The sequence below is a fragment of the Poecilia reticulata genome, linkage group LG22 (genome assembly GCF_000633615.1).
Source record: "Poecilia reticulata strain Guanapo linkage group LG22, Guppy_female_1.0+MT, whole genome shotgun sequence".
Taxonomy (NCBI): Eukaryota; Metazoa; Chordata; class Actinopteri; order Cyprinodontiformes; family Poeciliidae; genus Poecilia; species Poecilia reticulata.
Genome location: NC_024352.1, coordinates 3,401,713 through 3,427,751, shown reverse-complemented (window position 1 = coordinate 3,427,751; position 26,039 = coordinate 3,401,713). Strand labels below are relative to the sequence as shown.

The window sequence follows — 26,039 nt, the reverse complement described above, 5'->3', positions numbered from 1 at the left end:
CAGTGTCCTGTTTTCTGTGTGTATCTGGCCCACACTCCTCCTCCTCCTTTTTGATGTTGTAACTATGAATAATACATTTGAGCTGTTTTTCTCTTGGTGTTTTTGTTGTTGTTTTACCAAATTTAATGCAGTCAGCTCTCTCCCTTCATATCGAACTGATGAAAGAATAGATGCATTCTGTAAAGCAAGTACAATTGTTAAATTATTTGGTTTTATTTACAATCAGCTGTTGGTTCAGATACCAAACATACCTCCATGTGCATTATTACACACAGTGGAAAACATTTTCACAGAAGCAAACCTTGGCCTTCTGTATCTATACACTTGAAGGTTCAACCAATCAGCGCCATGGAAGGTAAATGGGGCTCCAGGATTGGCTGTTTTGCAAACTCCAAGCGGCATTGCACAGAAGTACATCAGCTATCCAGAATGCATCTTTTTTTTATGARTATTTTAGATATCCTGTATGAAAACGGTCACCATTCGCAAATGAATTTTGTTTGCTAATAATTGCAAAATATGGAACTTTCATTCTTGATCTGGATAAAATTTAGTTTTTAGATATTGTTGTTGCACAATACCTGAAAGGCAGCAGAGTTACCCCAGGCAGTCCTTCAGCCTGATCATCTGTCAAAAAACTACAGATAGTTTTGACATATGGGGTATGACATTTTTCCTGCTAACTTCTAAAGAAAGAAGCTAAAATTATAATTTTGTTATATTTGTAGCACATCTTTTGTGGGTTTTGAGGGAGCAGCATGCCAAAACTACAACAGCATATTAGAGTCATTATAGACAGAAAAAAGAGGAAATTTCCACCAAAAAAACGGAGATTTTGAGATTAATCTCAGAAATGTTCGACATTTGAAATGCAGAAATTTCTTTTTACACTGTTTTACACACAAAACGATGTAAAAGAATGCATAATGGATTATAGTTCTGAAAGTAAAATTGTGATATATGACTATAAACCTATGTTTTTGGTGTAAAATGTAAAATAAAAAAACCTCATAAACAAGCTCATATCTTCACTGACTTGTTAAAAAATAAAATCCAGTCTAAGAAGCATGCGATGCTGGTCGGTCTGCTGTAGATGTGACACTGTTGACCTGAAACTGTGACAGTTACATCAGAGCTGTGGTAATTAGTTTGGACAGGCCGTCATCAAAACTCCACACAGCCATTGATCTGCTGCAAATTAAAAGCAACACTTACTCCAGATGGGATGCAGCTGAGTTCAGTACGAATGTTAACTGATCTAATCTAAATGTGATCGGTTCACATCCAATCTGTAATTCCAGCAACACTTTCACAGCTGTTTACCTGTGTGTAAAAATAACAAAATCAGACAAAACAAATGTTGATTTCATAAATATAATATGAATGAGGCTTAACTTGTCATTTTGCTTTCTTTTTAGCAAATCATGAAGGATCGGTGGATCAATTCGGGATTCGAGGAGGATGAGCTGAAGCCTTACACCGAACCAGAACTGGACATCACAGATCAGAAGAGAATAGGTAACCAACGACGACAGCTGTCCTCAGAACTGCTCAGCTCATTGGCTCTCGTTTCCGGTCCAGCGTGAAGATGTGTGAATTTTGAATGTGCTAAATGTTGGAACAGTTACGGCTCCTCAATGCCAGAGCAGAGTCATTATGTCGGAGCCGAGGAGCTCAGGAAGGAGGAAACGTGACGATGAATAAATGAACACGAGCCGTGCGGCTGCATGTGCAGAACGGCAGAAACCTTCCCCATTACACGAGCTGGAAATAGAAGGGGGAGCTGTTGCATAACAGCAGCTGAGGTTGGCTATATGTGAACATGTGTTGGTGTGAACTCACCATCACTCAGAGAAGAAATCTAAGATTTAAGCATTGTCTAAATTCTGGTCATAAATCTAACTTTTACAGGCGGAAATATCCTCCATTTTAGGTAGGGTGATAAGCTTAGAAACATGCCAGCTTTATTCTTTGGTAATGCTTAGATCACAATTGTGATTATACATTTCACAATGACCCTCTATAATAAAAATATATTTAACAATAAGGCCTTGACTTGAACCCGGAGGTCAGAGGGCTGCTGGAGTCAGTTGTGGGGCAATTAGGAGGCGTAAGGAACTGTTCATCAATGTTTGGGCCGTTGGCGCTCGATGATCCAAACAAGTCCCAAAAGATGCCATGCGAGTTGTTTTGGTCACATTTATCCACTGCTGAAAAACGACTGAGGAGACGAGTCAAGGCTGCAGAGCAGGTGTTGGAAAGATGAAATCTGAGGCCGTTTCCTCTGTTTAGTGTTGGATGGAAGGCTTCTGTCACTCACTCAAATTACCCGTCTTCCCTGTCTGTAAATATTTCTGTTATTTATGAATATATTGGAGGTTTTTTATAAACTCCAATATATTTTGAAAGTACTGCAATTATCTAACTGTGCAACTGTTCCTCTTGTAAAAGTGTCATTCTCTGCACCAGGGTGGTCACTGTTGGTCCAGTTATGCTGTCTAAATTAGTCTTTCACTTAAAACATAAGAACAGGAAAATCTCTCCCAGAGGCTGAATTTTTTATTTTTTTTTAACTGACCATTCAACGTCAGAAAAGAACACTAGTTTCTGTTCTGCGCCAAGCAACAAGAGGCATTTATGTGAACCACCCAAAGTCTTCACTCGTTTCCGACTTTAGCATAAAAGTACGGCGTCTGCTGGCTGACTTATTCTACTCTTTAAAAATCATGTCCACTATTTAGTCACACCACATTTGTTGAATAGTTTTCACGAGCATCTTTTCTTTTGGAAGTCAGCGATTCGCAGTTCTACGGCGGAGCTGAACTGTGAAGCTGAGAAAGAAGCTGAAGTGTTAGAGGAGCTGCAGGATGAAAGTGAGAAAGATGAGATCAGGCTGAGGAAGATGACAGATCCAGTTCTGCCTGGCCAGAGAAGCACAGCTTGTTTGTTTCTTCTTCTCTCTGATGCACAGGAAGTTGGACATTGCTGAGAGAAACTCCAGTTTGTCTCCAGGTGGAGTTCACCTGCACTTTTAACATTTAATACCAGAGTATTAATGATATCACTGCTCAACGCGAGCAGCCTGCTCTGACCGGGTGGACATCGGCAGGACGTCTGAACACAGCAGCTACTCTTCCCTAAGAAGTCTTCCACTTTCTCTTACAATACAAACCAGAAAGCATTTATTGGACACCACAAACATGTGCCAGAAGGTGTTCTGATCAGATGGGAACTAAGTTGAAGTGGCACTCGATGTTTACTCCAGGGGTTTTCTTGTTGTTTCCTTCAGTGGTTCTTGGTGGAGCGCCACCACAGGTGAGGGGGAGGACAGGTTGCTCAGAGGGTTCGGTTGGTTTGACAGTGCAGTGAAGGAGAACTGTAGCAGCTGAAAATGGAACAAATGCTGCAACTTTGGTCCCTAATCAAACCTAGTCTACAGAACTGTTAGGTGTGAAAACACCCTTTGCATTTCCTGTATTCTTTCCGTTCGTGCTGTTATAATTTTATTTAAAGCATTGTATACTTACTAATGTTCTTTAAAATATTAGGAAAACAGTCATGCTTTTATTCTAATTCAACCAGCATGAACTCTACAGTCATCTCCTCATTTCTGGCCCCAGCCAACAAGTGCATCAAAAATAAGTTTGATTATTTAATTATTAATTTCCAATGGTTCACTTTAGCTGAAGACGTGTGTATTTTTTAAAACGTCTTTTAGCCTTTTGTCCTCTGGGTGCACATGTTCAGCTTTAATGAGCTCCTTGATGTTGTTCATGCAGATGTGATGGWGRGTATGGGCTATAACCTGGAGGAGATCCAGGACTCCCTGGCCAAGATGAAGTATGATGAGATCACAGCCACCTACTTGTTGCTGGGCAGGAAAGCGTCTGAGGTACAGAGACACACACCGCTCCGTTTCTCTTGTTGACAAAAATATTTTCTGCCCTGCGTGTTTTGACTTATGCATATTTCCATATCAGCTGGAGCCCAGCGACTCTGCCTCCAGCAGCAATCTGTCTCTGGCCAAACCCAGACCAAACAGTGAGCTTAACGGCCAGTCGCCATCCCACCTCAAAGTGCATAGGAGCGTCTCCTCCAACCACAAACAGAGGCGTTACAGTGAGCAAGGTGAGCAGCCTGCAGGTCGTTCACTTTATCACTGCTATAGTCTGTCTTATGCAAAATTAAGAAAATTGGGGCAGATTTACCGTTGCACCACTGATTGCAACCTAAAGATGTGATGGTTAATGCGTTTGAGTAGTTGTTCAAGATGGCTTGGATGAAACCGTTTAAAATGATATTGTTGCTGTTCGTTAGTCGGTCAGAACGTTCCTCCAGGGATGGCTCATCCAAAGAGAAGCCAGACCACCACAGCGGACAACAGTGCAAAGGACGAAAGTGGAGCTCCGCTTCGGAAACCTGGCACCCCCGGCGGCCGAGGCGGTCCGCCTTCCAGCCCCCTGCTGGGCAACGCCAACAACCCCAACAAGGCTGACATCCCTGAGCGGAAGAAAGGAGCCACCACCGGCCCGACCGTGAGTAACCCACATACCCAGTCTGTAGAGCCCAGTTCATAAAGGGCCTGAGATCAGCTTCCTCTATTGGATTCTTCTCCAAAGATATTTTTTGTTTTTGCAGTTGTCTTCCGGTCACATCTTTTAGTGACGGTCCGTTTCTTCCTCTTAAAAAGAAACTCCAGTAATTTTCTTCCTCAGCTTCACTCTCATGTAAGGGGTGGAAAGAGGTTAGGGCTACTGCTAGCAAGCTGCTAATACTTGTTAGCTGGCTAGCAAACAAGCAAGCCACGAGTAGCTATCTTTTAGCTCGTTAGAGGCTAGGATATGGCTCTCTAGCTAGTTTGAATCATGTGCAGACATCTTCACTCAAGCTGGTCTGTGACTCAAGGTAGTTGAGACTAATGGTAACAAGCCACTTGCTAGCTAGCTAAGGTCGTATGCCATGTGAGAAGCTCAAAGCTGCTGGCAAAAGCCCAGAAGTGTTCCAGTTTTGATCCCCTGCATGTCTTTTGTACGTCACTGTTGTAATATTACTAGTAAATTTTATTGATGGTCTTAAATGGGTCTTTAAAAGTCTTAAATCTGAGTTGATGCAACCTGCATAAACTCTGTATGTGCCTGCTTCTACCTAAAGCTTGAGATCTTGAATGATCGAGTTTTGACCTGGAGCCTCTGTCCTCCATTTTTGCTCTGCAGAATAACTCTGCTTCAGCAGGCATGACCAGGAGGAACACGTACGTCTGCAGCGACAGGAACAACGCGGACCGCCTCTCGGTCATCCCCAACGGGAAGGAGAACAGGTGAGAGCCAGAAATCAATCAGCCGTGATCTCGCATCTTGGCCTGAACAGCAAGTTTTCAGTTTGAACCACTCATTAGGAATGTCCAATTTATTCCTTGATTATTATTTTTTTGTTTTTCTTCTTCTGTTCCTCCTTTTATTTCCACCTTGTCTCGTGTTTTTTTTTGTTGGGTTTTTTTCTTCCCCCACCTGTTTGTGATGTGGGATGTGTATTTTTTTTCCCTTCATCGTTTCGGCATGCCCAGCATGACTGAGATGGCTTGTGCCACTAGCCCCTCTTCTTCTTCTGCCTTTGCTGCCGTCATTTTCGGCGCCTCGTCCACTTCGGTACAGCAGAGGTATCAAACCGTCAGCCCTCTGTATGCTTGTCAGGCAGACTGGGCCACCCTGCCCCACTCCTACTACGCTCTGGACCGCTGCTCGGCCAAGTAAGACAGCAGGGCTCCCAGTCCACCCCCCGTCTGTCTCCTGTTATGCATCAGCCCTGTTTTGCCCTGCTAACCCACACATGCAGCTTCACGCTGTAACCCTGCAACTAAAGCACGGAATACATTTACAAAAACGTATATTAAACTTATTAAACACAAGTAAAAAGATCTTCAACATGTCAGCATGTTTGAGGATAATTTACACTTTTCAGCCTACAAATGACTTTCATTTAGTTGGTCCATACTTACTGCTTGTAAAAATGGTTCTAATTCACCTCTGCTGCCCATATGACTTTTGGCCTGTTGATTTGTAGTTTTAAATCAGACATGGACCGGACCCAGTTTTTTTTCCAAACTTATGCCTTCTTGTGTTCCAGATTTTACACGAAGGAAAGCAGGAAGAGGCCAGATTGAATAATGTTTGAAGCAATCATTGCTTCTCTATTTAAAGGGACAGTATCTTGTAAAATTGACTTTTTTGAGCTTTATATCATGCTAGTTATTCCCAAAAACATGGGACCCAAAAAAAAAAACCCACCACTCATCCGAGTTGCAGGTATCCGCTTTGTCTCTTTTAGGCTCCATTGCCTCAAGCTAACCACATTGACATGTCACTTCCTGTTACTAGTCATCATTTTGTTGCTCAGCTTCAGAACTGATCAACACATGACGACATGTGCAGCATCAGTCTTGACCTTAGTGTACAGAGTGCTGTGTGAGGAGGGGCCTCCCTGGTCGCCACAGACCGTCCAGCCTGGAGTCTGATGGCGGCAGCGGTCAGAATGTGAACAGCCATTCAGAAATGGTCAGATCTCAGCAAAAACTATCTGAAGGGAAAAAAGAAGGTTGGCTGACTGAAATTAGCCAGACCAGTGACTGGCTGAAATTAGCCAGTAAATTTGTTCTAAGATTTTTCTAATTTGTTTATAAATTTGTCCTAAAAGTATTACTGATCGCACTTTAAAAATTAGGTAACTTTGTTATTAAAGGTAAAATTTATATCAGTAATGATTTCTTGGTTAATGTCAAGTTGTCATAACAGACATTTTGAATAATGTCAACTTTGTTTTAAAAGTGTCATAATTTACCAAATGACGCTTTATGACAACAGTCATAAATATTCATGAAGGCTTATTCATGTTCATGACGGGTCTTATGTCATGTTTATGAAAGTGTCATGACAGTCTTATTCACCCCCCTTCAAAAAGTGTTTCCAAAGTATGTTAAATAGCTGACCGTATTAAACTGGTTTTCAATTTTCAAAAGCTATTTCCAATATGTCAAATGAGCTTCATTGGAACGTATCTTATACTTTATTAAATACTGTGTTGTTGTTGGAAACGAGCCACAAAATTCTGATGAGTGAATCTCTGGGATTTAGCAACGAATATTGTCATATTTCCATCCTTCCCCTGATGATCCCCTGCTGCTGCTGCAGCGAACATCAACAACCTGCTCCTGATCTCACCTCAGTTTTCTGCTGTGAACTCTGACCCTGGACTTCTTATCTTGCTCACCTCCTATTGGATGTCCTCTGCTCATCATCTGTCCTCCCTTCACTCTGCACCTCTATGCATTCATGTACGGGGTGGAAAGCTGCTCTGGCTTTTGTTTTTCTGTTGTAGTTTGAAGTGAAGTGAATTTACATGAGACAGGTTTTCCCAAGTTTATGAATGTCTGTCTTTAACTTGCTGATTTACAATTGAAACTGGGCTAATTCTAGTAATTCATGCTGTTAAGGAGAATAGGAAGAACTCCAGTTCTAGTAACTCATCATTTTAACAGATAAATGATCAAAAAATTCAATTTTTTACTACAGCTGGGTGATGAGTTTATTATAACAATCCATCAAATTTTTTTCATCTTGAAAGGTCAATCTCTGGGAAATCTGGATTTTTTAAATTTATTTATTTTATTTTTTTTACCAATGCACTCTTTAGATTACATGGTTCAAAGTGACGTCAGATTTCAACGTCACTTTGGAAAGCCTGCTTTACAGATTTTTTTTTTATTTGGATGTTGAATTCAGCTCTATGACTAAGTACTAAGGCCAGGCTTAAAAGTATTATTTTATTTATCACAAGAATAAAGTCGTACAACAATAGAATCAAAATAATACAACAATATAGTCATAACACAACCAGAATTAGGTCATTTAAGTATAATAAAGGAGTCATTTTATGAGTTCCTACATAAAAATGTAATATTTAAAATATGGTAATACTTAATTTCTTAACACATCAAATTATTAGAACTTTGAAACAATCAAAGTTCTAATAAGTTTCAGCTGTGCAAACAGCTGAAAGAACCACACAGACTGGGTTTGTCATGTCAAATCATAACTCTATATGCAAACTTCCTGCTTTTGGTTAAATTGTGTCTTTTCTGCTATTATTATAACTATATTCTTATAATTAAACAATAATACCTGTAGCCTGGCCCTGATACTCCATTGTAGAACTCAGAAAAGGCTGACTAAAGTAAAAGCCACTTTTTTGAACATATTTTCTTTTTGTCAAGAAATAAAAATTAAAAAAAATTGGATCTGGTGTGAAAAGTATCGCCCAGCCCTATGCTACGCTTAACACTTTTATATTTGTGTTTCAGATTTCTTTGGTTTTCCAGCCATGTGCTGAAATGTGTCATTGTTTTAAATCCATCTGCAAAGACAAATACATTTTTCTCTGTTTATATCTGACGTCTCAAAATCCAAATTCAGTCTCAATTTTCGTTTCAAACTGGAACTCTTTAAAAATCTTGTTATGCACACAGATTAAATAATTTCAGATATATTCAATATTTTGCATGTTATCTCGCTGCACTGAAACAACCGGAATGCAGGTTAAAGGTGAAGCATCGTCAGACCATGACCTCTCCCTCCTTTCGCCTCGACAGTGTTGCTGTGTCGCCCGGCGACCAGAGGAACCCGGTGGCATCCACCCACAGCATCAGCAATGCCACCACGCCCGACCGCCTCCGCTTCCCTCGTGGCACGGCCAGCCGCAGCACCTTCCACGGCGGCCAGCTGAGGGACCGCCGCACCGCTACATACAACGGGCCGCCGGCGTCCCCCACCCTGTCCCACGACGCCACGCCCCTGTCCCAAACCCGTAGCCGTGGAACCAGCAACCTGTTCTCTAAGCTCACGTCCAAACTCACCCGCAGGTAGGTGTCCGTGCTCCTCAGCAGGTTTATCAAGCTGGGCTGGAGTTCAGTTCACAACTGTTCTAAAACATGTCGCTTATTTCCAACTTGGAACGTTCAGGATGATCCCGGCCCTTTGCAGACGATAACCTCATGTGGTCGTTGAATACAGTGCTGTGTCCTACCTGTGTCCATGCTAGGGGGACGGCCATGGTGGATAGGAAAAAAAGAGGAGCAAATTTCCACCAAAAAATTTTTCTAGAAAAAATGTGGCAATTTCTGAGTTTGAAAGTTGAAAATTTGCAAGAAAAAAAATCTCAATTTTAAAAACATTTTTTGGTGGAAAATTGCTTCCTTTTTTCTTTCTACAATAGCCCTAATCCCTAATCAACATCTTGTATGGGAGTACTTCAGTGTTTGGATCATGATTTTTATAAGTTTTATTAATATATTTAAATCTTAGTAGTTCATGTCGCTGCCTGGTTGGCTGCTGAGAAACTCTGAAGGAGCTTCAGATGGAATAACTGGACTCCAGCTGTAGGAACGGGAAACGATGAAAAATGAGGATCAGGGTAACTGACCCTGACCAGATAAATATTCAATAAATCAATACACAGCAGTGTTTTGGTAACAGTTGTTTTTCATCTAACGTACAGTGTTTCGCAAATGTATTCACACCTCTTGACATATTTCAAATCACAATCAGTGTATTTTATTGGGATTTCATATTATAGAACATTTTTTTTGTGAGCATCAGTTTTCAAAAGGAGCTAGGTCTGGACTTGAACTGGACCATTTTATAACAAAGAAATGCTTTGAACCAAACCTTTCCATTGTAGCTCTGGCTGTATGTTTGAGTTCATGCTGCTCATCCATAAAGTTCACGTTTTGGCCTCTTGGCTGTTTCTCTGAATAACTGGCTCCTTTTACAGCCTCTCTGTTTCGGTGGAGGAACCAGCAGCTGATGCCGTTTTCAGATGGATTCACTGCAGTCAGATACGGTTAAGGCTCCAGAACTTTCTCCCTGACCGGTCCACTGGGTTCCTGGGTCTTCATGATTCCACTTATTCTCTAACTGAAACTATTAATTATGATGAATCAATTATTGAGATAACCGTTAACTAATTCAGTAATCGATTAATTGTTATACAGACAGCCAGAACTGTACAAAAATATTTAAATCTTTCTCTGTAAATATATTTTACTCAGAATTCCTCATAGTTTTAGCTTCACTAGATTCAAATTTCTTCTTTAAAATTAATTGAATTATTTCCCTTTTTTGTGTAAAAAAGGCTTATTGGCTAAATAAAAACGTTTAAGAATATGCCAATTTAAATATACATTTAATCKATTAATGGTCAGAATAATTGGTATTTTGACAATAATACAGAGTCGATGTCAGAATGCAGGTACATTTTCTTAATCATCAGAATAGTTATCTGCATTGATGATTTACTAACAGGGGAGTTCTGAAGGGTCTGTTGTAGCTATATATTATTTTTAGAGTCCTTACTTGGTAAGATGTATTTTTCTTCCATTGACAGTTATGCTCTATTCTTAGTCGCATGAAATCCAAATAAAATGCACTGAAGTTTCTTTCTATGAGAATGTGGCAAGCCTAAAAAGGGTGTTAATATTTTGCACACTGACACAYACACTAACTAGTTTCTGCTCCTTTTTTCCTTCAGTTTTTAAGACAGAAAATCATTTCTGAAAGCGAAACCCAACATTAGCTTAACTCATTGTTGTGTATTCCTGTTGGAACCCAGCCTACGTGTGTGTGAAGCGGCAGCAGTCAGGTCAGCGACATCCAACGACGACTGACCTAAAATAAACAAGAGTCGTAATCATTTCATGATGAATCAGAGGAGAAACGACGATTCCAACCACCGCCATTTTTTTGTTCATGCACTCAGCCCCCTCATGCCCCTCCCCTCCCCACTCCCCTCCCTTATTCCTCCCACTTTCTCTTTCACCATTCTCACTGTTTCTTTGTCTGCCTCTGTTGTAGAAACATGTCATTCAGGTTTGCCAAAAGGTAGGACTCCTGCTCTGTTCTCCGCTCTGTACCAACTATAACCAGATGGGCCTCACTGAGAAGCTGCGACTTGGTTTCTGAGCCGAGTGGGGCTGCTGGCACCGAACTAACACCCTGCTCTGTTTGGGGGCATCTACACACACAGCTTCCAAGCAGACCAACGTTGCTAAGTCTTCCAAACGGATGGTGTCAAAAGATGCTTTAGCACTGATGTAATGAAGTAAAACTCTGTCCTCTGTTTTGCTCAGAGAGGAGCCATGTGTGTAAATGCTCTCCGTTTGGCTGCGGTTGGTCTGAGTGGCTGAAAGCTGATTGGCTGAGCCGACCAATCAGCCGATAAACCAACAGCAACAACGAAGCAGCTTGTCACTAATCAGTCGTCAGCACATGCATGGGGTTGCTTCTTCCAGCCGCCATTGACTGTGGGTCATTTCCGCCCCACAGTCGTCATGGTGCATAACACAGCCGCCATTAGACGGTGCTTTAGACATTATTCTCCTGCATTATTATTCTAGGTGTGCAGATGTACGCTAGTCCTGGTTTGCGTTCTTGATTTCAACTGATGAATAATAATAAAAAGACCAAACGACAGACTAGTTCGCTCCTTCTTAAACACATTTTCTGATTAAACACAACCTGGGTTTTTTTGTCCCTTTCCTATAAAAGCTCGGTGGGCGTTTCATTACCGTGTTCGTCTTGCTGTTTAAAATCGGATTAAAGTGATGCCAACTCCCAGCTGCAAGTGGCAGTATTTGTTTCTTCTACTACATTGCTGCCTCAGCCTTACTTGATAAGTCCTCGTCCACAATCGTACGGCAAATAACAGTCACATTTACCCGTCATACATAAGCGCAAATATCACAATTTTTTGCAAATATTTCTAAAGTGGCACCACAAAATTAGTGATTTTGATTGATTGGGACTGATTCGGGTATGTAATTTTAAGAAGGGACACAGAGCTATTGCTATTTACAGTTTAATCCGTTTTATCAATACATTCTGGTACCATCAGCTTTTTGGGAACATTCAGGATCTTGTCATAGCCAAAAATGAAAGAGTTGACCCCCCTGCTGTAGAGGCGAGGAAACCCCTCCACCCCCCTGTAAAGGTTTTAAACGTTATCTGTTGAGACTTAAAGAACCGGACAGGTTCCTTCAGAAGACATAAGAGACGAGGTGTTGACTTCATGAGCCGTAACGAAAGCTTTGGGTTGATAAAAACAGTTATGGATCATTTTGTGGATCATTCTGTAGACTGTGGCGTGTTTAGCACAAAGTGCAGCACAGCTCCTGGAGTGCTGGCCCTGAGGTCGACAGCGGCCTCCAGTGGCTGCTCTGGGAACCTCCATCTCCATGACGATGCAGGGCTTCCTTTCACTCTGTTCCAGTCTCACTCAAACACCTTTCACTTTTTTCTGTTCTCATGTCTGCGGAGGTGAAAAAATGTAGTAAAAGGTGTGAAGCCGTTGCTGTTTATCCCCCCTCTGTAGTTTTTGACCTGTCTGATAACCTTTTACTAAATTTTGTCAGCTCTGAGTCTCCGTACTTCTCTTCACATCTTGGGACTTGATCAGTGAGTTTTCATCTTTTTTTTTTTTTTTTTCTTTTTTTTTTTCCCTCCTCAGGACATTTTAGGCTGAGTCACCTCCTCTCCTCTCCTCACAGTTTCTGTGTTTTTTGTCTTCCTTACCTTCTCGTGTCCTTAACTTTTCCTTCTTGCTGCTCTTCCTCTCTGCCCAGGGTCAGTATTGACCCGGCCAAACGGCAGATAGCCAAAACAGGGCCTGCCAACCCTTCTACCCAGGGAGGAAAGACCCTTAGTAAGTCTTCTGCCCTTTGCTTTCTTTCCTAATTTTTCTTTTTATTTCCTCCTTCCTTTTTCATCATCCTGCCATGCTTTTTTTCCCTCCTCTTTTTTTTGCCCCGTCCTCATGCCATTCATTTTAATATTTTTTCCTTCGTTTTTTTTCCCCGTTGTTTCAGTTTCCTCAGATTCCAATCTTTCTTTCAGATTCTCGAGCAGAAGATATAGAGAGTTGTAGGAAGATGAAGATCTAGAGTAAGGGTTGTTTCGATCTCCTAATTTGTCCCTGAGGAAGTCTCTAAAGAAACAGTCTGGTTTTCAGACGTCGCTCCTCATGTAGTGTTTTTTTGTTGTTCTGCGCCATTTTGGCTGGCCCAGGACCTGCTGTCTGTCCCGTCTGTTCACTTGTCCTCTTGTCCTCTTCTAGATGTTAAACTGTAGTATTCCACACGTCCTGTTTCCTCCTCGCTGCAGTGCATGATGGGAGCCTGTCCAGAACACCCGTCCTGTCAGAGGAGAGTTTTGATGTCGCATTATTTAGATGTTATTTCTGTATCTAAATGCTTTTAACAACGTGAGCGCCCTCAGAAAGACGTTTTTGATCAACTTTCAGTAGAGGTCTGTAAAATTATTTCAGAGTTCTCATTATTCATTTAGGTTGCCAAGGTGACATCACACTGCCGTGAGAGTCACGGGAAAATACGATTTTTACTGTGTTAAAACAGGCAAAACGATTTGGACTTGACGTTTTTAGCTGTTTTAGCGTATTGGATGTTTAGGGTTTCTTGCAGTAACGACGGATCTCTGCAGCTTTTTCTAGAAAAGGTAAATCATTATTTCACCTCAGATTTTCAGAAATCTGCCAAGTATTTCCAAATCCATCGTATTTAATGACAGCCGGAGGTTAACAGCTCAAAATCATGCAATAGAGAAACGGCAAGAATTAGGAGTGAACCGTTAAATGAGCCCATATTTCCTTTGTTTTTGGAGTTCTACAATCGGCCAATACATGTGAAGCCGATCTCATCTCCCTCTGGTACCATTGGCTTTTTGGGAACATTCAGGATCTTGTCATAGCCAAAAATGAAAGAGTTGACCCCCTGCTGTAGAGGCGAGGAAACCCCTTGTGGGGTCAGTCACTCCTGGTCAGTCACTGTCCTCTTATACTCTGCTGTGAGAGGTTTGATGCACTTAAACCTGCTGGCTGTTAACAGCCAGCCCACTGTTGCTAAATGAGCAACGTTGTCGCTATATTTAGCAACTTTTCAGTAAAAAAAAAAATAAAAATTCAGGTTGGTCAAAAGTCAACATAGGCCGGTCAAGCTTTATAAAGATCGGTCATCTGCCTGAAAACTGGAGTTGGTTCACATGCATCTGTGATGATCAGCCTTCCTGTTATCTGCTGAAGTCAGCTCGCCTCTCTGCCAGTACAACCAGCCACACTAACGCAGAACACGACCTGATCTCCTGTAACGGACTGGAAAGTTGTGTCCGACTCATCAAAGACATAACGTGACGAACACACACCAGAGTGAAGCATCTGGAGTGAAAATGGTTTCTTTTTTATTAAATGCCCTCTTACATGTTCCGTGCCTGAAAACAGCTAAAGCTGAATCTGGACACTGCAGGGCGGCTCCTGTCTGTCAGTGGAGCTGAAAATCAGCAGCAGCACTGATTTCTTGGTGCGTCTTTAGTAAATATGGAGAAAAAAAAATGAAACAATTGGAGAAAATAGTTAAAGGGAGGAAAAACTGTACTTCTCAGCGTCTCTTCACATAAGCAGATGAAATCATTTCACATTAAATCAACTAATATTTCAGTAAAGCAGTCCGCTCATTAATGGACAGATTTGATTTTAGATGCACCGATCCCATATTAATATATGGATCGGTCCTGATATTGAAAACAATTCTAGATCAGGAATTGTGACAATGTTCTCAATCCATAAGGGCAGATCTATTCAGTCTAATTCTACACTGAATCTACTAATGCATGAGCAGCATCATGCTTTATTTATTTTTACATTATATTTAGAATTCCTAATTGCACATACTGAGTCATTTGAAACGAGGTTTGTTACAGTTTAGTTGTTACATATTTGACCAAAGTAGTCAACCTGTTGTTTTTATCAGTTTATTATTTATTTTCCATTGGCTGTTCTACTCCTAATTTCACTGACTGAACAAATGAAAGTTGTTTTTCCATGTTTGACCAGCTGGTGGCACTGTTGGTGTGTTTCTGTGAGCTGTTCTGGTGCGGAGTTGGAAAATAAATGTGTAATTCAGTACATTTATGTCTGTTTAAAAAAGAAAAGAATTATTGTTTTAGGTCAGTTCAACTGATGCTAAACCTCAGATTTTGGTATCTGTAGTGAAAAAGTGGATCGGTGCATCCATAGATTTAACATTGTTCTTTTTTCCTTTTTTATTTTAAATATACGTTTTGCAGTCAGTCTGCAGCATTTATTTTTTAATTCTGCAAAGTAGACGCTGCTGGTATTTAACGTGAGACTCGAGAGATTTTTTTGTTCGTTTTTAGTTTTCGTAAGGACAGTGGACAGTCCAGCGTGTCATTCTCAAGTTGTTCAATCAGAAACTGAGCTCATTTTAAACGTGCCCTTTAAGACACACGAGTTGGAACCCGATGATGAAGCCCAGGACGTCTTCCTCACCTCCCGGTGGACTAGACGTTGGGTCATTGGCATTCTGCAGTCACAGGAACACATCGACTGGACTGTGAACTTCACATCTCGCTGACTGCAAACCCGGCAGCTTCATCTGCTCACTGACTTTTCCTAACTTAGTGAATGAAAAGCGATTAATCTTCTTCCAAATGATCCTGATAACATTTAGTAATTGACACATGAGATCTACAGTCTCAACCTCTTCAATCAGGCGTTGACTCGATCTTTTCCGAGAACTTTTTCGCAGCTTCTCCGTCTTCCTTTTCTCATCCCACCTGCTTGGTTGCTGCTGTTTTTCTGTTTTCTGTCGTTGCTTCCAGATGAACGACCCTCACCGTTTTGGTTTCTTTCATCACTTCTTCTTCTTCACTTACATTAATGGAAGCCAGCTCTTCCATCTTTCTTTGTGTTTCTAATTTATTTTTGTTGGTGGTGGTGGCTCACACCGTCGCTCACGTATTCCGTCGCACACTTTTTTTTTTTTTTCCATTCACTGAAATTGATCAGAAATGATTTCTGTTGTGCACAATCCACAATCTGTTTTGTTGTTTTCTTCTCCCCCGACTGCCCCACGCCTCCCTGTGTGAATCTTCTCACGGCGCCTCAGAGTCTCAACCGAGTTTGAGAGAAACGGGAGACTTGAGGGCTCAAGGTGAGCTTATACCTGCCCCGCCCCCCAAACCGCTTCCCATGTAGCGTCAGGCCCGCGCTGCTTTGCCCCGAGTGTGTAGGAGTTGCAGCAGTGTGTTGTTGAAGCTTTGTTGCTGCAGTTGCATGGCTGTGTGACGTGCCGCTCTGCTAACGCTGCATGCTAGCTCTTTTGTCAGCCTTTGTTTCTGCTGAAACGTCTCCGGTTTCTGTTGAGATTCTCCAAAAATACTCCTTTACATGATCTATGAAAAACCCAGAAAGCGGTGGAGGTGGGGGGGAAGTTTTAGTAAAAACTATTTTAAAATGTCAAATTTTGGTGTTTTTTGTCAGTAATTAAAAGAAAAAATGGATATGAAAAGTAGAATTATTTTTTTTTACAAACCAGAAAAGAAACATTTCTTTTCTGGTTTGTAAAGCCAGAGAAGAAAAAATGACCAGAATTTAATTATTTACTAAATAAGTAGATTTAAATGTTAAGCCAATAATTACTGGAGTTTCAAATCAAAACAACACAAGAAAAACAATCCATTTATTTGAAATAGATTTATTTCAAATAAATCTAATATAAATTAGAATACTCAAGTAAAAAAAAAGATTTTATGCTATAATGTAAAATGTGTTGAAGCAATCCCTTTAATTTTATAAACTAGTGACGGTAAGAAGACGTGGAGCTTCTGCTACATGGAAACATGGAAAGAGATGATCAGAAATAAAAAAAGATTAAAAACAGTTTGATTGCTTTAAAGCTAGTCAATATTTATTTATTTTTCTTACATTATCTTTTGAATGATGCCGTTTTCATTTGCTATCAGAAATACGTTTTTAATCTACATCTGTCAGGTAGGAAGACGTTTGTTTCAAATATCTTATCAACAGTTTTTTTTTTAATTTACTTCAAATGAATCGAATCTTAATGTTAGGATATTCTGGGTTTTTCAGAGATGGCTTCAGTCTGCTTTACTTTCTTTTACTTCCCCTTTCTCAGTTTGGAAGTCACAGACAAAATGTAGTAAAAATAACGAGAGTAAATATGGTCTTAGATTATTTAAAACTGTTTTTGCTTTTATTATTAAAATAAGATTTAACTTTGCCTTTAAACTGGAATAAAGCTGGAATAAAAAGTTGGTTTCACAAGCAAAAAAAAAAAAGAAAGATGTAATGACTGTTGACTACATTTTGTCTAGTTCAAGGCTCCACAGCTTTGTGCTGCAACCCAAATGTGACATAAAGATGAACTGAACTCAGAGCGGCTCAGGTCACAATAAGAAAAACTTCAGCTTTATTAGTCTTTATAGTTTCATTCACCCCCCCACCCTAAAAAAAGTCACTTCTGTGAAGGATTTGTTGCAAACAATCCCAGCAAGGTTTTTATTTATTCTTAGCTAAACTAAGTGAAGCTCTCCTCCGTGTCTCTCCCCACAGTCGCCATGTACCTGGGGATCAGAAAGGGGAAATTAAAGACAGTAAGCCCCGCTCCCTCAGATTCACCTGGAATATGAGAACCACCAGCTCCATGGAGCCCTGCGACATCATGAGGGAGATCCGCAAGGTGCTCGACGCCAACAACTGCGACTACGAACAGCAAGAGAGTTTCCTGCTCCTCTGCGTCCATGGCGACGGGCGTGCCGAGAATCTGGTCCAGTGGGAGATGGAGGTCTGCAAGCTCCCCCGTCTCTCCCTGAACGGCGTCCGCTTCAAAAGGATATCCGGGTCATCCATCGCTTTCAAGAACATTGCTTCCAAAATTGCCAACGACTTAAAACTATGAACAAAAGGACTGAAAAGTATAAGTTAGAAAAAAAAATTAAATCTATATTCAGAGGTATTTAAGCTGTACAATCATCCAAGTAGCAGTTTCCAAATGTCTCCTTTTTTTAAACAAAACACAGTATGTATTGAACATTATAATGTATAGATACAGGCTTTTGGCAATAATTACTGAATTATCTACTAATGTCTGTTTTGACCACCAGGGGTCGCCATTAACAAGTTGAAAATGATTTGTCATGCTGTGAATGTGGAGAAAAAAAAAAAGCATTTCTGGTCTTATTTATTTCACCTTTTTATTTTTCTCGGTAAAAAAAAAAAAAAAAAAGATGTAGCTTTTTGTTTTTTCTCGTGTAAATAATGTATCTTGCTTTCAAGATGGCTTCACTGCTACACTTTTAAATTTTTTTGTTTTGTATTTTGTTAAAAGTTAGAGATAATGGGAAGTCCATGTTGATGCCCACATGGTTAAGGTTCACTCATGTCTCCATTAAAGCGTCTGTCAACCTGACCGTCCCGTCTCATCACTGGAGCACAACCAGCAGGATAGATACTTTTAAAGTTCAGACATTTTGGGATTAAAACATGTCTGATTAAATGGGATTAAAATGCTCACATTCAAATGAATAAGTTTCCCCCTCTTTAAAACCATACATTAAATCAGTTGATGTATCTATTGTACAATGCTGTGGTGGAAAAATAAATGTGGTCATTCTTGACTGTAAGGCCCAAAATTATTCATACACCTGGCATATTTAGGTTTAGATGCGGCTCTTGGTAGACGACCAAGTAGTCCAAACTTGAAAACTAAAAATTAGGGTTGTTGTAAGGAGACACTCCAACCTTAAAGCGAAATCAAATTCAGTAAAAACTTCCAGACATCTGGTCAATCACAAGGGTTGATTGATGTATGCCAGATTTTTTTTTTCATTTATTTGAGTGAAATGTCAGCATGCTTTATATATATATATAAAATGCAAATTGTATTTTTATTTTCAAAATCATGCATAGATGCCTGCCAATTCCTGTGAGAAAAGGGCTTGAATCATTTTAAACGTGAATTTGCCAGTGGTGTGGATTTTGGCCTAAAATGGGCACTATTATGTATTTTTCCAGGCACATAGTAAAATTTTATAGCCCAATCAAGTAACTTCCTTCAGATATAAAAATGTATATTGAATGACTTAAGAAATTTTACTCATTTAACGCCTTAAAATTGGGCCGGTGTTTTTTTTTTAAATTCCTGCTCTTTCTCCAACTCCGCCTTCAGGAAGTCATCACAACATGGTTCCTTTAACTTTCTTCCAGTTGAACAGAGAAGTAGCTCATGAGCTCAGCAAATGTGCGGCGCCACCAGGTGTTTGCTAATTGCTGCTGCTAGTCTGAAGGTGACAGGGAGGGGCAGCTCTGAGTTGGAACAACAGCTGGAGAACGTAGCATGAAGGAGGAGCACCTCGATGGCGTGCTCCATCGAGGTGCACAGCTAAATGGTTGCCATGGGCGATTGAAGGACTTTTACAAACATGCATGAAAAAAAATCAAGGCAACATGACAAGTATGTTTCTCATGAAATAATGATGTAAAACTAAAAAGTTGATTTTCCATAATCCTGCGTTTTTACCTGTACATGTTTCAGATCAAACATTTATCAATGATAACTTGATAGTTTTAAAAATAGGATTTTGTATTTATCCCTATAAGTTAAAACAAGTGGCCTAACAGACCCTGACTATATGTGAAAATAGAGTTCAGTTTTAGCCAAAGCTGTAGAATCAAGAACTCAACAGGAAGTTTGCGAAAAGATCACAGAAGCAACACATCATGCTCTGTATTATAATAATTCAGATAGAGTGAGCTGCAAATGGAGAAAACATATCAGTTACTTCTTTCACATAGGGTCAGGTATGACCTGGTTTTTATTTCCCTCAGTGAAATCTTTTGAAAACTCATCTTTCATATTAAAACACTTTGTTTGGGTTAAGGAACATTACAGATCTCAACTTGAACCAAACCATTTTTATTGCATTTCAGATCTTTAAATACACAAGTCAAAAACTGAAACTGGGAGTGCAGCCAATCAGAGTGCAGGGCTTTGAGGGAAGATAGTGGAGGTTAGAGAGGAACAGGAAGGGAGAAACAGGAGTATTCTTTGTATTATTTTTTTTTCTCTTCAGGATGGCTTTACTTCTGGGCAGGTATCAGGTTGTCGATGGCCTGGCCTTTCTCCAGCCTCTTCTCCATCTCCACCAGCAGCTTGACCCCGTCGACCACCATCTGGACCAGCTCCACCTCAGAGAAGCCCAGTCGGTCAGCGTTGGAGATGTCAAACACTCCGCCGACGGCAGCTGTGTCCACGCCGCCTGAGAGAGGACAAGAGCAAGTCTAACACAAACCTGCACAGGATGAGAAGAACCGGCGCCGGGGCGACCGTCCTTACCAGTGCCCCGTTTCTGGAGCCTCAGTTTGGTAAGAATCTCTTCAAACTTGGCGTGCTTGCTCATGTTTGGCAGCTTCACATGCACTCCTGCGCGCAGACCGGTGCCCAGGTTGGAGGGGCAGGTCAGAACGTAACCTAGGTGTTCGTTCCACATGAAGGCGTGGCCCCTCTCCCTGAACAGGGTCTCGATCTACCGACACGGTGCAAGCCAGACGTTAGGTCGGCGGACAGCTTTCATCGAGACAACGGTTCTGAAATGAAAACATCCTGACTGACCTTGGTGAGACCGGTGCAGAAGCGAGTGAACACTTCCTTCATCTTTCCTCCCTTCTGCATGGAAATCACACGCAGGTGGTCTTCCTCATTCACCCACACGAGGAAGGTCTTGTTGTCGTTGTGCCTGTTGAAGATGAGAGAGACTGTCAGAAGAAAACTAATTTAATTCCGTTTTTGTGGATGATGACGATGGGAAAAAAGCTATTTTTCTCCCAAAAAGGCAGAAATGAAAGTTTGAAAATAGAAAAAAAATTCTCAATGACATTGATATTTACACGTGAAGTTTATTCAATTTCCTCAAAGTATAAAAACACATGGGACTACTAGAGTATATTGCTTGTAGGTCTAATCAATCTGTCAGAGTTTAGTCTGGAAAAGTCACATTTCTCTAAAAATAAACCTAACCAGAGGAGATGGCGTTAGACGATTAAGGTTCAGATATGAACTTCAACCAATAATTGTACAGAATACCTTCATCCCAATGTTACATTGAGCTGCAAATTGTTAAAAGAATGAAAAAAAAACACACACACAAGCTGGTTCCACTTGTTTTAGAATTTGGTTGCATTTTGTTTTTTTGTATATTCTTTAAAGTTGAGCGAGCTTTGTCTGATTTTGCCTCTGCCTTTAAACAAACGTAGAAGATTAATTATCAAGCCACAAATATCCAGGTTGTCTTGTCTTAACCTGCCCTTTAGTTAGTTTCACTAAAGCAGTCAGTTACCATGGTGACGTTTGGAAAGTCAGACAGACTGTTAGTACTGGAGTGTGTTTACATTCCCAGTCACTTTAAACAGAAGTTAAGTTTTCCATTCATTGAGTCTGATGAATCATTTAATGTGTTCATCAAGTTGCTTTAAGGTGAGTTTACTGTGATCACCATTTCATTAGATTAAGTGAATTAGTACTTTCACACTGAACACAGCTAATGCAGTTAAAGTATTTTCAACAGTTTTTGTTAAAAAGCTGAGGTTGTTTTTTTTGTTATAAACTTTTTGCCATGACGGTCGAACTTGTCAAGTTGAAAGCACTTGGATGGGGTACATGGAAATGTATTTTTGTTAAATGATCTCGCATCTCTGCCTGGAACGTCGGCCCATTCTGATATCTGGAAAAACAGGAATCCTCACCAGATTCCTCTAGCGTCCGGCCAATCCCGGGCCATTCCTGAGGCCAGCAGCAGAGGAGACACGGGCTTATCAAAGAGGAAGTGGTCGTCAATGAGCTGCTGCTGCTCTGCCTCGGTCATGTTCTTCAGAGCGTAGTATTTCCCCTTCAGGTCTCCACTCAGAGCGGCCAGAGCTGCAGGTACAGAGGACACACGTCAGACATCAGCTGAAACGCAGGGCTGGGTTTGTTCAAGCCCGTTTGTATGCAAATAATGGATCAATCAGTCAACATGGCACAATAGAAGAAAACAGGCTATGGATTCAGAAAAAATAAATTAAACTTAAAGGCGGGACTGGCAGAAATACTTAGTTTAGCTCAGAACAATGAGGTCATGTAAAATAAATTGGAATATTGTCCTCTTCCTGAAATAATGGTTTGTCATTTTTTGCTAAAAGTTTTTTTTTTTTTTTTTGCAAAGATCACTTTTGCCTTTATTTTAGGAAGGTGGCAATATGTGTTCTGATGAGATTCATTTCTCAAATTAAGAGTACTTTTTAAAAAAGCATCCTAAATCAGGCATTAAATAATATCCCATTTCTATACAAAAAGTTGTTTTTTTGTCTGATGTAATATTTTTATTTTAAGTCTAATTATTTTTATTAATCATTGACGTAAAATTGTAAAATAAATAAAGTCATTTGTATGTTACTAACCTATACAATATGTTTCACTCGGTGATAAAGTTTCTGAAATAAATGGCCTTTTCAATAATATTCCCATTTACTGAACGGCTCTGTATTTTTCAGACTGCTACCGCTAGAGGGCATCCTCCCTTCAACAATAAGTTCCAGTCAGGTTTACTGTCAGAAAACGGATCCATTGTTTGTTTTTTGCATAATAATCACACATAAATACTACAAGTCCCAGCAGTAGCCATGCTCCCTGCACCTCCAGGCTCAGGACTTTCACCTTCAACAGAGAGCTTCTCCACGGCCCGCCGCTCTCCACGGCTGCAGTGTGGCGGCAGACAGAAGCCACGTATGCTGCGTCCTGTTCTGACCCGGGAGCTCAGGACGTACTTGGGGTCAAGGTCGTCGCCGCCCTGAGAGGACGCACAGACTGTTTAGAAATCGATCCCATCCCTCCCCTGGCCCCTCAGTGAACCCCAACCGGAGTACCTTCAGGTTTTCTGAGTTCAGGTCAGTCTTGTGCTTGTCTGTGGGTTTGTAACCTCCGTGTCTGTCCTGAATCACAGGATCCAGCAGCTCTTTGAAAACTTCATACGTCTCCTCATCCCCAGCCACACAGCCCACGGTCATGATAAACGGGTGGCCTGCAGGGAAACGTCACGTCGCAAGACAAAAAATAAAAAATTACACTACATAGAGTTCTTCATTCTCCTCAACTCAACGTGTCAACTTTGATCAGACTTAAAGGTGGAACTGTTACTGTACCCGGATTATCAACCCCTGTCTGAATGACACCCTCTACGGTGAAGCCGTTGGGTGTCACCCGCTCTCTCAACTTCTTGTATATGGGCAGAGTTAAGACCTTAGCCATGTGGTTGTTGTGCTTAGAGAGATCTGGATACTCATCCTCAGCTGACAGCCACTTCATTGACAGCTTGGCCATGCTCTCAGAGCTAAACAGAAACACGGTCTACAGGGTGAGGCTACACTTCACTTAGCACATTATGGACAAAACAAAACGCTACACTGATAAGAGAATGGAGCGCCAACTTAATTCAATTTAGCCAACGCTGGAGTATGTAACTTTTATGAAAAGTATGATTTTTACATTTAATAAAGCCGTCACCATGTCGTGACAGTGTGAGAGAGAATGTCTGTAAAGATCAATCTCGCCCACTTCCTCCCAGTGTCACTATGCACCGCTCCCGGTCTAAAGCAACCAATCAGAGCCAGGAGAAGGGTTTTAGTGCAGTCAATCAATCTCCTGTACATTAGCTACATGTGCTAATGGTGGAAAAACAACTTACAGTTACACAAAAACTGTTAGTCCGCCATCATCTGTGGCTATGCTAACTAGCCTTAGTGGCAGGCTATGTTGTGGTAAACCAGCTGTAGCCTAGCAAAGACCAAACAGGAAGGGGTGAGCACCAGAGTAATTGTACTGTAGTACTGGGATGAGGCAGAGGAGTTCCATTTTTTTCAGACACCAGGATAAGATCATTTTAACAAATATGTCAAATTTATTCACAACAAGTCACATACTGCAGCTTTAATTTTTTTTTACATGTAATCAAATGAAGTTTGCCAAACTTACTAAAGTTTGTTTAAAATGACAATTGAAATTCAAAAACATTAAACTTAGAGGAACTTCATTTAATTACTTGTAACAAATTAACTACTTTTTTTTGATCACCTGTTTTCTTTTTTCAGTGTAGGAATATGATAAGCTTTCTCACGCTGCAGGTTATTACACAAGAAATGGATGACATCACGAACCTTAGCAGCTGGGGATTATCAGCGGCAGTTTTTCATAAACTATGTAATCTGCTTGGCATATGATGTAACAAAATTTGCACATTTTCTGAGATAAGTACATTTGAGGCAAGATGGCAGTTTGTAACACATAAAACTTTTATGTCAAAATGTTGGCTCTAGTTTATCTCATTGAGGTCGAAGTCCGAAATGTTGATGTCTTGCTTTTTAGCCAATCAGGCTTGATTATCAAGCATCAACTTTTTGTTGTTGTTGTTGTTGTTGTTTTAATTTTGTTGTTGTTTTAATTTTGTTGTTCGTCTTTTAATTCGTTTACCTGGGTTATCAACCCCAGTCTGAATAACATCATCCAGGGTAAATCCACTGGGTGTCTCTTTGGTCCGCAACCGCTCGTACATGGCCGCAGTCAGGATCTTGGCCATGTAATTGTTGTGTTTGCTGAGGTCCGGGTACTCCTGCTCAGAGGAGTATTTCAGCTTCGCCTGGTTGTGCGTGTTTCCGAAAGGCATGGCTGTTCCCTGGGCGGGTGATGGAGGGGAGAGGCGGTGAAAAGCAGAGACACAAACCCGCACCTCAACGGTAGATTTTAAATCATCTAAGACATTTTTTGTTATTGTTATTATTATTATTATCATAACTATTAAAAATCTTCATATTAGCCGTGTGAAAAACGCATGTCAAAAAAAAGAAAAAAAAAAGAAAAAGAAGAAGAAGCTTCCGCCGAATAAACATCCAAACAGTTAAAAAGACAAGCTGCCTCTTTATGGCCCAAATAAAACGGACTAGAATTGAAAGAGTCCCCTACCTGTTGTGTTCGGGCTTTGGGGGTACTACTACTACTATTACTAGTTGATACAAAGATCCCTATGTTTCCGACCGAAGAGCACACACACACACGCACACACACACACACCACCGGCGGCGTCCTAACTGCTCTCAGACCAGCCTTCACTTGGGATGGGATTTATAGATGACCGTCTCTGCTCCCATTGGCCACTATTTGTAGTCCATTCAGTCAAATGGAGGCGTGAATGCGGCTGCAGCGATCACTTCCGCTCCTCTCGACTCACGTTCTTCTCCAGTAATTTGCAGCAGAAGAACTACAACTGGCTTATTACTTATTACCAGCACTTCCAGAATAACAAGAGCAAATATTCCTGCAACTAATTCTACCTTTTTATTTCTTTTTTTTTTAATTAAACTCACTTTAAAAATTGTTTACACGTATTCACCAATTTATATGATGWCGTGAGACGTTATGTATTCAAAATCAAGTCCCCCTGGTGCTACATCCAGATGCCTCTCCTCTGCTGCATCAGCTGCCACTTCCCTGAAACGAACCGCCACATATAATGAACCACATTTGACCAGTTAGCTCCACCTGCAGTGCAGCCTACACCTTCAGCAATGCTACATCATTACCAAGGTCAGCAAAACTATTAAATCTTTCTTTACAAAAGATTTAATATTCAATCTTTCTTTACAATCTGCTGACCAGATCAGTTCTTGTAACTCCTATGTCATTCAATGCAAAGCAGAATGAGCTGATTTTTTTAACTGATAATTAAAAAATTATATTGTCACATTACTATTGTAAATAAATACACACAAATATACAAATAGTGTATTGAATGAGAAACAGAAACTAGAAAAACCCGGTAAACTTCCTAAAACAATTATTCACCCCTATTTAACATAAGGACACTTTGTCTGCCTTAAAGGGGCAGTATTGTGTATTTACCAGGCACGTAATGTCATTTTACAGCACAATTAAGTAACTGTTACCTTCAATTGTTATAAAACTGCTCCATATATCAAACATGACTTAAAAGAAATTTGACTTGACGCCTTGAAATTGGGCCTTTGCCTCTGTAACACTGTCTCCTTCTCACACTCAGCATGTCATCACGACAACATTAATT

The 26,039-nt window shown here is 40.6% G+C and overlaps 2 protein-coding genes across 5 annotated transcripts in view; one reads left to right on the top strand and one right to left on the bottom strand.

Moving 5' to 3' along the window:
* The window catches only part of mark3a (MAP/microtubule affinity-regulating kinase 3a), a 45,560-nt gene extending 27,217 nt beyond the window's left edge, over positions 1-18,343 (top strand). The window contains exons 10-18 of one of the 3 annotated variants that reach the window (XM_008398747.2): positions 1,419-1,518; positions 3,780-3,892; positions 3,981-4,128; positions 4,318-4,535; positions 5,214-5,317; positions 8,642-8,911; positions 10,902-10,928; positions 16,022-16,066; positions 17,488-18,343. In XM_008398747.2, coding sequence (XP_008396969.1) covers positions 1,419-1,518; positions 3,780-3,892; positions 3,981-4,128; positions 4,318-4,535; positions 5,214-5,317; positions 8,642-8,911; positions 10,902-10,928; positions 16,022-16,066; positions 17,488-17,833 — 1,371 coding nt within the window. In that variant the 3' untranslated portion in view covers positions 17,834-18,343. The remainder of the gene's footprint in view (positions 1-1,418; positions 1,519-3,779; positions 3,893-3,980; positions 4,129-4,317; positions 4,536-5,213; positions 5,318-8,641; positions 8,912-10,901; positions 10,929-16,021; positions 16,067-17,487) is intronic. The other 2 variants (XM_008398749.2, XM_008398750.2) reach the window with 2 other exon arrangements.
* Positions 18,344-19,826: 1,483 nt separating this feature from the next.
* Positions 19,827-26,039, bottom strand: part of ckba (creatine kinase, brain a) — an 8,903-nt gene continuing 2,690 nt past the window's right edge. The window contains exons 1-8 of one of the 2 annotated variants that reach the window (XM_008398744.2): positions 24,923-25,058; positions 24,434-24,635; positions 22,834-22,988; positions 22,625-22,757; positions 21,676-21,847; positions 20,546-20,669; positions 20,270-20,459; positions 19,827-20,192 (exon numbers count right to left, since the gene is read on the bottom strand). In XM_008398744.2, the coding sequence (XP_008396966.1) occupies positions 20,014-20,192; positions 20,270-20,459; positions 20,546-20,669; positions 21,676-21,847; positions 22,625-22,757; positions 22,834-22,988; positions 24,434-24,626 (1,146 nt within the window). In that variant the 5' untranslated portion in view covers positions 24,627-24,635; positions 24,923-25,058 and the 3' untranslated portion in view covers positions 19,827-20,013. Of the gene's footprint in view, positions 20,193-20,269; positions 20,460-20,545; positions 20,670-21,675; positions 21,848-22,624; positions 22,758-22,833; positions 22,989-23,109; positions 23,298-24,433; positions 24,636-24,922; positions 25,059-26,039 lie in introns of those variants that run through there. The other variant, XM_008398743.2, reaches the window with a different exon arrangement.